Genomic DNA, 13,052 nt, shown 5'->3' on the forward strand with positions numbered 1-13,052 from the left:
AGAACACACTTTTATTGCAAAGTAAATTAAAGTGAGTCTAGGTTATACATGCAAATTGTCCGCGCTAAAGTAAGCGACTTAAAAGATGTGTATATATGTGACAGCTATATACTAAATACGATGCACGATTATTGCTTTATAGTTTAGTTTATACTTAAATATATTATAAGTTTAATTGATATTTAAATAAATAAATATGCATGCAAGTATAAATAGGTCAATTGAAGAATATTAGACCAGTTTTGAACTAGCGGAAATCTTTGAGATAAGTTGTATCAGTTTCTGCATGTATTTACATTATTGAGGATTTGAGTGGAGATGAGCGTAGGGGAATGGATCGAGACTGTCGTAAATGTGATTGTTGGGTTTAGAGAGACTCACTTATACAAAAGACTAGAACCGAATACTAGGATTAAGAATACACGCTATAACACTATTTTTGTCGACTGGCTTGCGATAAATGTATTGCAGTGCAGTTAGAATTGAGCGGAGGTAAAAAGAAGGCCGTAGCCGGTCCAGGTTTATACGGGGGTCATCTCGTGATCACTGGCAACGGCGTTGTTGTCAAGTCCTTCAGCTCCATTACTTTTATGATACGGCTGTGAAGATGTCCACGATTCCACCTTCGTTTTCTTCTTTTTGCTGCGGTACACGAGAAATGCTATCAGTAATATGATCGCAATAACTGCAAAAGAAATTCCAACTACAAGACCAATGATTAATGCGATGTCGTCGCTATCTTCTTTCGTTTCAGCTGAAAATAATAGATTACAAAAAATGTTTAGAGCTGTTACAGCTATTCGAAGTTATCCTTGCTAAGTTTAACTTGCCAAAATAAACTCTTGTTCAAAAGCAGATAATGCAGATTAAAACGCGTTTAGGCCTAATCTGAAACTACTCCGTAAAAGATTTGGTAAAAGATAAGTTTGATAAGATTGGAAACTTTTTAACTGTTCACAAGAGTAACGGAACTATAGCCACGAAAACTTGGGGCATAAACTTATTTGATTTTACAAGGGTAATTTTAGTAAGGATTTTTATTATTTTTCCATAGATAAAGCCGTTTTAAAAGGGTATATACTCGTATACCTTTTTGCTCTGTGAATTTCAGGCTATTTGGATCAACTGCAATCTGTCCCAACTTTCCATCTGCGATGCTACTCTTCAATACCGCTGAAGGATTTTCGTTTGAGTCAGAGAAAACCATCTCGAGAATAACTTTCACTTTTCCGTTCGAGTCCTGGAAACTTTCGAATGAAACACTTTTCAATGTTGAGTCATTCTTGTAGACCTCCATGATCTAAAGTGAAAGTCATTTCATTTAGAAAATGCCATATCTGAAGCCTCCGTTACAGAAGAGAACGTGGTGGGGGGTGGGGGGTGTTGTAGGGAGGAAGGGTGGGGGCGTGACCCACCCCCTCTCAAACCCGATAAAGTCTATGCTGAAGGTTTTTCTCAAGAATGCATCCAAATCAACTTACCTCAGTTATTATACTGTCTTTCAATGCTTTTGTTGCTGCATCGCTTGCATTGTTGTATTTCTCGCCCCATGTTGTATTGGATAGAACGAAAGACACTTCATATGTCTTTTCTAAAAGAAAACAAAGAATGATGAGGCATCAGTAAACCAGATTTGTTCATGGGGGTCTTAATTCCCCTCAACCTTCATCAGCTCTCGTGGATCAACTCTTACACTTCTCATTACAACCTTTATCAACTGTCATCAACTCTTATCAATTCTTACCACTTCTCGTAAGCTCATCTAAGCTCTTGTCGATCAATGCCTATCATCGGATTCTCATTTTCTTTTTCCAGGAGGTTACTCGACTCGACTTACCTGACGTGCTATTGTCTTTGACGTCACCAGGTGAGAATGACGTCAAATGGGTGCTAGAACACTCCTGCTCTCCATTAATAATACGAGATGTGATGCCATCTTGTGACCATTTCTTACTATCTTCGTCATAATAGAAGCATTTCCTTGTTTTTCCTTGTTCCAAGTTTCCAGTTTTGAATTTTAGCTTAAATGGATCTTTGAGACCAGTGATCTTTTGTTCGTCCCCAGTCTCTGGATTGTTCATCGAGACACTGATGATCTAAAAATAACCAATTAGAGATATTGTAACAACACTTTGATATTTCGGAGGAGCTGCTTGTTCAGTTTAGGTTTCCTCTTGTAGTAACACTGGATCAATAAGAGATGATCCTTGCTGGACCTCTAGGAAGAAGAGTTTAGAACTGATAGAGCTATCCAGTATAAATAAAGTTAGTTTAGTTTAGGTTTCCTCCTGCAATAACTGAACCTCTAGGAAGAACAGTTTAGAACTGATAGAGCTATCCAGTATAAATAAAGTTAGTTTAGTTTAGGTTTCCTCCTGTAGTAACACTGGATCAATAAGAGAAGATCCTTACTGGACCTCTAGGAAGAACAGTTTAGAACTGATAGAGCTATCCAGTATAAATAAAGTTAGTTTAGTTTAGGTTTCCTCCTGTAGTAACACTGGATCAATAAGAGAAGATCCTTACTGGACCTCTAGGAAGAACAATTTAGAACCGATAGAGCTATCCAGTATAAATAAAGTTAGTTTAGTTTAGGTTTCCTCCTGTAGTAACACTGGATCAATAAGAGAAGATCCTTATTGGACCTCTAGGAAGAACAGTTTAGAACTGATAGAGCTATCCAGTATAAATAAAGTTAGTTTAGGTTTCCTCCTGTAGTAACACTGGATCAATAAGAGATGATCCTTACTGGACCTCTAGGAAGAACAGTTTAGAACTCGTGATAGACTGTTCAGTATAAAATAGGGTTCGTTTAGTGTAGTTTTCTCGACTGCGTCAATGAGAGATGTTCCTAACTTGAATACACTAGCTTACAATCTTTTTACCTTTTCGGGAACAATATCAGGTTTATCGGCGGACTGATCATCGAAGTAATCCTCCTTGTATGTGATAATTTTCATTGGGCACCCTATGCATATTTTCCCCGGGGAGCATTCTCGTTCTTGGCACTTTTCCGCCATCTCAGAGCCAAAGTCCAACTTCGTGGCATCACTGCTGTCGTCAGCCACCATTACGTCGTTCAGAAGGGAGTTGGACACTTTAATCTCTACGTTAGGATTGGCTTCTGAAGTGACCACCTCCGTCTGACCTAATTCCACGTCATTCAGCAGGCCGTCAGCCAAAGATTCATAACTGTTAACAATATTCTGTAATTGCAAAATAAGGACAAATTTCAAAGTTCGCCGCTGCATTATACGGAAGTGAAATGTCAAAGGGAAAGACGTTATGAGGGTGTATCTTTTGCATTGATGATGACAGTGGAAGTGGTGGGCTTAAAATGGCTTAGACATGCGCGGAGAAGGGAGGAGCAGTGAACTGGGTAGGAGTGCTTGTGGAAGATATCATTGAATGAAGAGATCTGATGAAAATACATGTGCTATGGTAGACACGGCAAAGATGAAAGATGAAATTGGAAGAGTTGAGATGATATGAACAAACAGTTGGAAGAGCATTTCATACGCCTGTGTTCTAAAAGACCACTAACGCTCAAACTCATTGATTGGGGGATGAAACTCACGTCGTGACGTTTCCATGACGTTATTCCTACTCGAATATGAGCTTGATTTCCCGTGTTTTACCTTAAATCTCTCCATTTTTCAAGAAAGGAGGTTCTCGCTGATCAGTAATAATAAAACTTCTATCCAATTTTCACACTCAATAAGACTGAGCGTAAATGAGCTTTTAGAATACAGGCGATAAACATTATGGGATGAAGGGAACATTATGAGAAAAAGGCATGATGGCTGGAAATCTGAGATGATATGGAAACACAGGTGGAGATAATGGTGAAAAGAAAATATAATATATTAGAAATAAAATGCTATTTTACCTTCGACAAAGTTGGGTCTTTTTTATTAGCTTTTGCTGCGATGCCACCAAGCCATACCAAGGTATCCTTTATAGTTTTTTTATCTAAACCATCTTTTGAGGCCTCAACAACTTCATCGAATTGGTCCAAAACACTGTCCGGTGTGTCAACGAGCGTAGGCTCAAGTTCTAAGAACGTATCGAATATCGGCTTTGCTTTTTCTTGATCGAGGGACGTCGATTTTACTGCGAGTAATAGCGAGGTGACTGTACTGTTCACTACATTCTTTTTCAATAATGCTGTGAATGTAAAACAGGAAGCTTCAGTGTGGTGACCCATGCAGTAGGGATCGTATCTTATGATACTTGACTACAGGAGGAGACCTGAACTATCAACTAAACTGTTCTTCCTAAAGGTCCGGTAAGGTAATCTCTTATTGATCCAGTGTTACTACAGGAGGAAACCTAAACGAAACTAACTTTATTTATACTGGATAGCTCTATCAGTTCTAAACTGTTCTTCCTAGAGCTCCAGTAAGGATCATCTCTTATTGATCCAGTGTTACTACAGGAGGAAACCTAAACGAAACTAACTTTATTTATACTGGATAGCTCTATCAGTTCTAAACTGTTCTTCCTAGACGTCCAGTAAGGATCATCTCTTATTGATCCAGTGTTACTACAGAAGAAAACCTAAACTAAACTAACTTTATTTATACTGGATAACTATATCAGTTCTAAACTGTTCTTCCTAGAGATCCAGTAAGGATCATCTCTTATTGATCCAGTGTTACTACAGGAGGAAACCTAAACTAAACTAACTTTATTTACACTGGATAGCTCTATCAGTTCTAAACTGTTCTTCCTAGAGGTCCAGTAAGGATCATCTCTTATTGATCCAGTGTTACTACAGGAGGAAACCTAAACTAAACTAACTTTATTTATACTGGATAGCTCTATCAGTTCTAAACTGTTCTTCCTAGAGATCCAGTAAGGATCATCTCTTATTGATCCAGTGTTACTACAAGAGGAAACCTAAACTAAACTAATTTTAGGTTACGGCACAAAACAGATCTGTCGCTTTACCTGACACTTTAGTGTTCTTTTTCATTGCTTTTAGGATGCTTTTCATGTTTGGCACAACAGAGGAAAAGTCTCCACTGTCCTTAGCTTCCTTCAAGCCATTCTCCATCAAATTTTCTATCTTACTTTCATCCAAAGTCGGTGGTTCGATCACCCTAACGGGTTGCTCCATCATTTGCATCGACCCAAAGGCATCTATGACCCTCAAATAAAGCGTAATGTTCAGGTTTTGTTCGCTTGCCGGAGGTACTAAGACTTTACATTCGCTTTCAGTCTGTGTCTTCCAGGGTTTCAACTCGCCGGTTTTGGTAACGACGCCAAACTCGTATTTTAATGGGTAAGCATCGTCATCTGTTACCCAACGGTTTGCTGGAATAAATATTGAATGAATACGTATAAATACAGGTTAATAAAATGCTATGTTGTCTGTGACCTTTATTGCAAACGTATTTTCGGTGGTCAACTAGAAGAACTCACTTGTAGTCATAGTCTAACTTTCACTACAGTGGTCAACTAATTTAGCTTGTATCTCAGTACTAGTGTTCTGAACATTTATTCCTAGAGATACAATATACACTTAATGTATGCTTCCGAGGGAAATAGTGAGTTTTGTTTTCCCAAGAGTGTGAATGTTTTCGAGACGAAGTCGAGGGAAACATTGAGACTCGAGGAAAAACAAAACTCACTATTTCCCGAGGTATGACTCGAGAAAAAAACTAAACTCACTATTTCTCGATATTTCATGAGGTGAAGCCGAGAAATAAACTAACTTTACTAGAACTAGTTCTTTCAAGAGGTTCAGTGTCCAATCAATGATCACCTCTTATCAAGAAGGAAACTAGTTAAACTCCATTTAGCAGTTCTGAGCTTTTCTCAAAGAGGACCTTCCATGCATAAAAGATATTAGACTCCCACATACCTTTCAATGTGACCTCTCCAAGTTGCGTCAAAGTTGTTGAGCTGACTTCAAAGCTCCCGGAAGTTGGGCCATTTCGAACAGTGACAATCATTGAAGAACTGCCATTATTACTACCGTCGTTCACTCTCAGCGTGAACTTATACGAACCGCCCGGAGATAAAACGTTCGCTTTCAAAACTTTCGTGGAGACTGATTTGCCACCGGCTTTGTATTCTTCGAACGAGCCCACGAATAGTGATGAGTCGGAAAGGTCGATATAGCGATATTCTGCAAACGATAGAGTTAGGATTGTTTAGTTGTTGAAGCATTTTTGCGCCAGAGACGTGCCTTCCAACGGTCGGGGAAGTCAAACTAATCAAAAAGCTTTTCTACAAACACCTCAGAAGAAATGTCACCATGGTTAATAAACGCGATTGCAGCTCTTCACAGATCATGTAGAATTTGAAAAAAATAGCCAATGCAAAGTCGAAAAATCATCCAAATATTTGTGTTATTAAAGTATGTTTAGGTCAAAATCAATTACTTTTTCTGAGCGTGATACAAATATATACAAAATTCATGTACATTCAAGGAAGATATTTCTACATTTTACGACATCTTGAATCGACACTTGGCAGTTTTACTCGTGGTAAGATACTCTTTGAAATGTAAATTTAACTCTCAAATTCACTCACCGTCATCTTCTTCACAGAACCACTCCACTTTAACAGGTTTCGTAGAGGTCTTGTAAGTCGCTCGCAGCTTGACCCGAGCACTTGCCACGACACGAAGTTTGGATGCGAGAATCTTTACCGCCGGCGGTTTTCCAGCGACGACAGACAACACAATGCTTGATTTGGCCGATCGGGATCCTTTGCTGACTTGGGACCTGAAGTTCAGTGAACAACGTTGAACAACTCAGCTAACTTTAGCTCTACCAGTTCTAAACTGTACTTCCTAGAGGTCCAGTAAGGATCATCTCTTATTGACCCAGTGTTACTACAGGAGGAAACCTAAACTAAACTAACTTTATTTATACTGGATAGCTCTATCAATTCTAAACTGTACTTCCTAGAGGTCCAGTAAGGATCATCTCTTATTTATCCAGTGTTACTACAGGAGGAAACCTAAACTAAACTAAATATGTTTATACTGGATAGCTCTATCAATTCTAAACTATTCTTCCTAGAGTTCCAGTAAGGCTCATCTCTTATTGATCCAGTGCTACTACAGGAAAAAACCAAATCTTCATCCTTGAAAGAAGCAGCGCTTACGTGATTTTGTATTTCTTGTCTGCCTGAAAGTGTTCACTGTCGATTTCAATGATGCAATCGTTAGGAAAGTCAATCTTTTGTTGTCTTTTCACGGCAGAATAACATGGCTGATCGATAGATTTATCGAAGCATGTCCAGGAGCAGAAAAGATTGCCATCGGCATTGTCAGGATCTTGTGTCGAAGATTTCGCATCTAAAAGAAGTTTACCGCTGCCACGACCGACCGTCCTGTCACCTGAATTTGAAAGAAAACACAGGTTAAAGTTTGTTTTAGGCTTCCCAGGGCATAGAAAAGTGGTTCTGCATATCTTCAATTGGTGGAAAATTTCCTTTCACCGAGAACTATTATTCTCAACCCTTCTGACGCTGCGAGGGGTCGGTGTCCCCCGTGTTTCGGCATTATTCCCTAGGTTCCTACACCTTACCTCCAACAATAGCTGGCTGTAATGCACTCCATTCGACCTTGATTGAAGTCTTGACAGTCGTCTTGATCGAGGGACTCTCTTTTAGCGCCACGACAACAGTGAATTCATACGTTCTTCCTGCAAGCAACGTCCCTGGAGTTATTTTCAACGCGAACTTTCTCGAGGTTTTCTTATACCCGTCACTTGCTTCCGCTCGGACTTTTGCCGCATCACGACTGTCGCCTTCGGTACATTTTACCGTCCAAGAGAAGGTCAGAGCTGTGCTAGACGAGCAAGAGGCGGCCTAGGATTGAAGTACATGGCATGAGTGTAGATCCAGGTAGTTCAGACACAAATTACGAGATCGTATTGTAGAATACTACCTACACTGGACCAACACGTTTGAGATATCTTTCTCAGGTAGTTCAGACACAAACCACGACAGATTATTGTAGAATACTACCTACACTGGACCACCACGTTTAAGATATCTTTCTCAGGTAGTTCAGACACAAACCACGACAGATTATTGTAGAATACTACCTACACTAGACCACCACGTTTAAGATATCTTTCTCAGGTAGTTCAGACACAAACTACGATAGATTATTGTAGAACACTACCTACACTGGACCACCAGATTATGCAATAACACCAAACTCTCTAACATACCTTCGCCTTTGCAGCGATGTAAAATAAATTCATTCCGAAAATCTTTCCTTGGGGCCTATGGACAGTAACCTCTGGGAGTGGGTCACGGGCTTTTGTGACTTCTATCGTAGTGCTCACGCCAGTTGAATTCAAAAAGTTGGTAACCGCTGAAAAGAAAGGTAATGGTTGATACGATAATGCGCAAACCACAGTAACTGAAGGTTGGTGTAATTATTATATACATTCAACCAACTGACCGGAGCCACGTCTAAGATATAATTGACATTACAGGCTGTTTACTGCATGAGTCCTGTTACCCGAGATTCAACGAAGTGTGGGATGATTTTGATGCATTAAAATAAGTCTTTAGGAAACCAAACGACCTCCATGCTCATGGTATATTTCAATACCTCAAAGTTATCTCAGCTGAGCAGGACCATATGTAAATAGCCCCTTGATCTATTTTAGAGTGCTATAAAATATGGTCACCGTTTGGTGAAAAAATTGTGTTGGAGTATTGCAAAATACCACCCACAATGGACCTTCCTTTTAAATATCAACAACGAATTAAGTCGAAACTCACTTAGTTTGAATTTATATGTTGTGCCAGATGTCATCAGAGTTCCATTCAGGAGCACACTCGATTTGTTCACAGCATTGTTAAGTACAGTTGTAATTCCAGCATCACTCGGACTGACCAGACTCCATTGATAGCGAAGATCCCTTCCACCTCCACCAGAAGATTGTTTGCCACTTAGTTTCAGATGACCACAGGACGAGATCTGCTCAGGACCTAAGTGAAATGTTTTAAGATGTATTTCAAATGATACAAAGAAAATGAATGAATATAGTAACTCATCGCATGTTGTCTACTCCATAGTTAGTGGCGTTTAAAATAATCCATCATTCGAAAAAAATCCTCTTTTCAATGACTACAAATAATTATTTCTTAGAGAATCGTGCGACAGATTTTTAAAAATCGAGAATCGTGCGACAACTTAATGGGCAGCTTACTAACCCATGGACTAACAAATTATAAGCTAACTAAATTATCTGATTACTAGCTAATTAAGTCATTCATTAATTGACTATCTGCTGAATGAAGTGGCTAATTGACTAATTACTAACCCAAGATTATTGGCAAAGGTCTAACAGGATTCGAAGGCGCTGAAATCACGACAGAACCAGTGATCGCTTTAGCGTACATTCCAATACGCTTTACAGAACCAGTTTTGAAGGTCAGTGAATCCGTTGGTACGATTGTAGCATCAACACCAGGAGAAATAACCAGGAGACGAGAGTCCGCCCATTTACATTTTGGTCGGGTGCCTAGTGACCTCAGACCAGTGGAAAATATATCTGCGCATGCTTGGAGAGGCTGGGTGTTTATTGGTTTGTTGAAGGCGATGCCAAACAGGGCTCCTGTGGCCGTGAAAGTTGATTTCACCACAACTGGTGCCGGCGCGTAAACAATCAGGGTCAAATTCGCGTCTGATTGTAGCTGTAATCAAAATAAAATATTTCCCATATTTTCATGTAGAATCAAGGATATTTCTCGCTTTTACTATCAGCAGGGGAATGGAGGACAAATGATAGCCTTTTAATTTAATGGTTGCATTGCAATTTGATAATAAATCTGGTTTAGATAATTGCTCAGTGAAAATGCAGTTAATACGTTTCAAGGATAGATTTTGGGAACCCTCTCTAGTATGGGTCAAAACAACATGGTGGACAAGGGCCCATTCACGAAAATTTTACACCCTATTAACCTTTGCATCATTCACGATAGGGCCCTGATCATGCAGAATTGACAAAAGTTCAACACTGTATTGTTTACTTCATTGAATTGACTTGTCCTGAAAAATGCTCTTAAATACCACAAGGTCTAAAGACTTCTGTTTTTCTTTCGTTAAGGAACCCCGGTTACCCGAAATAAAACGAAGCATGACGCCCCTAATATTATTATCATCCTCTCCTATGAATAGCTCAGTTTATTTCAATTTCACTAACCTTGTGAACTCCGTTTAAAGATAACGCTGCTGTAATACTGAAGGACTTTTTAGTAACGGGCAGCTTACAGCTATAAGCATTTCCTTTAAATCCGGCTTTTATCTTCACTTCCTTTCCATTAGCTTTAATGAAACATACGGCACTGCTGCTCTGCACCAGATTATTTCCAGCGAACGTAAGAATAGCTTCTTCTTCTACGAACAGTTCCGATGGCGAAACTGTGGAGATTTTCGTGGCTGTTGCATCGTAAAATTGAATCTTTAAGTCCTTGGTGGGAATATCCTGGGCGCCTTTGACTACTTTAACTGTGAGTACTTTCTCCCCGGCGCCATCTACTTCCGGAATGGTACATTTACAGTGAGTTTTGTCTACTTTTGTTCCTACAAAAGAAAAGAAGATTCTAACCAAAACTGAATCATTTGCTTATGAACGAGAAGGGCATAAAACGAAATATACAACAGGATTTTAAAAACAATGATAAAATAGCCATCTTTGTATCGTATCACAATTGATGAGCTTAAAGAATCGACCGGGGAACCAATGTGTTTTGATTCCACAGACAATGTGTTTTCTTAACAATATGAATGAATCACCGACTTCTAGAACAAGTGAGAATCAGGTTTAAAACCTTCAAACGCGTTCCGGCAATATATTAGAGATATTTATTTTACTGTCGGCAATCACATGAGCTGTTCACATGAGCCCAGATGTCTGAGATCAAACGAAGTGTAAAATGTACTTTAAGGTATTGAAAAACGTCTTTTTGAAACAAAACAATCACATACTATTGCTAGGATGATAACACGACTACCACAATCATGTTGTTTACTCATTTCAATACTTCAAAGTCCATTATATCATAGTTAATAGTTGCATGTAGCGTAGTTTTTAACATTAGAGAAAGTATTGTAGTTTATATAGGGCTCTCGTTGATAACAGACCAGTTGTGGTCTGATGAGACTACCCTATCAAAATAAAGGTTTTTAAAAAAAAAAAAAATAAAATAAAAAAAAAAATGCTTTGTTAAATCTCGGGAAACCGGACTCATACGAACAGTCCCTAAGACTGGACAAGGTGCAACAGTTCGATTTCTTGAGAACGAGTAAAGCCAGTGTAAATACAGGTTGTGCACTTCTAATCTTTACTGGATCACAGGTATAGAGAAGGGTTGGGATCATAGTCTGATATATACTCATAGTCAAGCTACCAACCTGTGCTTTCTTTCCCATCAAAGACACACTTTATAGAGTCTCCATCAAGACTAGCTCCAAGAATCGTGACCACACGACCAGAGGATGAGGAAGTCGGTAACAGCGAAGGTTCGACGGCAGATATGGTAGTACACGTGGAGCCATCACCTCCACAGACGTTGCACGAATCATTGACCTTGCCACTGTTGGCAATGCCGTCACATCCCAAGCATGACTTACCATCACCTCCACAGATACCTGTATCAAGAGTAAGATCGAAAAAAACGGTGACCAGAGTAATTAGAAATAAAAAGTGTGGGTTTAGCGTGAGGAGAGGTAGGTTTAGTGTGATATGGAGGACCACGTTGAATATTTGAAATTTGATAGCGGCAAACGTAAATCCTATCTACTACCAGATCATAGCCGAGGGAATGCTCCCGGAGAAAGGAATCCTCCAGGAAGAAGGAATCCTCCCGAAAGAAGGAAGGACAAACTATAAGAGGCAAGTAAACAAACAACTTCAAACAACAGGAAACAAATAAGATGTTTACCACAAACGTCCATGAAAAAGTCCACCTTCTTCCCAGTATTTCCACCAGTGCAGTTTCCACACGAATCAAGGACTGCCGATCCAGAGCAATCGCCGTTACAGTCAGCAAACGCTGAAGAGCCATCTCTAGTTGGTTTACTGCAGTATCCACAGCTGTCGTTACGAGCCTTGCCTCCACAAACATTGTTACAATCCGTACCATAATTTATATCTTTCCCTGTAGTTCCCTTGAAATAGATACAACAGCAGATAATTATGGACTAGACCACTATTACTGGATCATCTTATTATCGATGATGTCAAATAGATTGATTATACTCTTTTTCCTCAGCCTTTCACTTTATTGCAACATTTGCCACAAAAATTTACACAAAATATACTTCGCTAATGAACGATATTCTTTCTAAATCTAGTGTCGGTCAAACTTAGGTCAAGGCTTGATTGCTCATTTATTCCGGCCATTAGCGGTTTTCAGCTCATACTGCGGTACAATTGTTGATTTTGAATTACGATTACTTTTTAATCTATACGTGAAAATGCAATAAATAACCACAGCTGGATTGAACATACTAGAATTAGCGAAAGTACAAAGTTTACACGTGAAATGTTGAAGTATTCGCATAGCATAACTATGGCATAACTTTAGAAAGACTTACCAATACACATTCATCACAGTTGTTCATGATTGCAGTACCGCATGGTACATCTGGTTGGAGAAGAAGTAAATATGGAGGAAAACCAACGACAACTGGGGCGTAGGTAGTTTCGCTTTGTTGGGTGGGTTGGAGGCTGACCCACGTTAAGTTGTGGTCAAGAGAATTTATCAAATTTGGAGAGTGAAGCTCTTCGGTAACAGCAGAACAATATTGCGATTATTTCAGCAATATTTCTGATTACAATTTTCTTTATGGGGTATGCCCCCAGATACCCTCCACTTCCAATCTCCAATCCACCCAACATCCCCCCTGCCCGCACCCTCACCCTTTAATCCCCCCCATCCCGTTTCTAACCCCGCTGACAACAAACTTACCAGCACAATCCTCATCACACACAGGTGGCAAGGTCGGCTCCTCTGTTGGTTTCGTGGGAAGATTTGATGGTGCTTCGGTCGATTCCACGACTAAA

General features: G+C 39.5%; 1 protein-coding gene across 1 annotated transcript in view; it reads right to left on the reverse strand.

Annotated features, from left to right (window-relative positions):
- LOC114523147 overlaps positions 1 to 13,052 on the reverse strand; it is an 18,233-nt gene continuing 5,181 nt past the window's right edge. Inside the window, exons 6-24 of the mRNA XM_028544005.1 lie at positions 12,958 to 13,047; positions 12,584 to 12,633; positions 11,929 to 12,154; positions 11,399 to 11,635; positions 10,188 to 10,567; positions 9,306 to 9,678; positions 8,761 to 8,970; positions 8,199 to 8,344; positions 7,548 to 7,830; positions 7,123 to 7,357; positions 6,544 to 6,737; positions 5,870 to 6,136; positions 4,954 to 5,319; positions 3,890 to 4,167; positions 2,886 to 3,206; positions 1,838 to 2,096; positions 1,482 to 1,591; positions 1,090 to 1,300; positions 1 to 754 (exon numbers count right to left, since the gene is read on the reverse strand). Of these exons, the coding sequence (XP_028399806.1) occupies positions 522 to 754; positions 1,090 to 1,300; positions 1,482 to 1,591; positions 1,838 to 2,096; positions 2,886 to 3,206; positions 3,890 to 4,167; positions 4,954 to 5,319; positions 5,870 to 6,136; positions 6,544 to 6,737; positions 7,123 to 7,357; positions 7,548 to 7,830; positions 8,199 to 8,344; positions 8,761 to 8,970; positions 9,306 to 9,678; positions 10,188 to 10,567; positions 11,399 to 11,635; positions 11,929 to 12,154; positions 12,584 to 12,633; positions 12,958 to 13,047 (4,469 nt within the window). The 3' untranslated portion in view covers positions 1 to 521. The remainder of the gene's footprint in view (positions 755 to 1,089; positions 1,301 to 1,481; positions 1,592 to 1,837; positions 2,097 to 2,885; positions 3,207 to 3,889; positions 4,168 to 4,953; positions 5,320 to 5,869; positions 6,137 to 6,543; positions 6,738 to 7,122; positions 7,358 to 7,547; positions 7,831 to 8,198; positions 8,345 to 8,760; positions 8,971 to 9,305; positions 9,679 to 10,187; positions 10,568 to 11,398; positions 11,636 to 11,928; positions 12,155 to 12,583; positions 12,634 to 12,957; positions 13,048 to 13,052) is intronic.

Source organism: Dendronephthya gigantea, unplaced genomic scaffold (assembly GCF_004324835.1).
Source record: "Dendronephthya gigantea isolate DGI-Jeju-01 unplaced genomic scaffold, DenGig_1.0 000026F, whole genome shotgun sequence".
Taxonomy (NCBI): Eukaryota; Metazoa; Cnidaria; class Anthozoa; order Malacalcyonacea; family Nephtheidae; genus Dendronephthya; species Dendronephthya gigantea.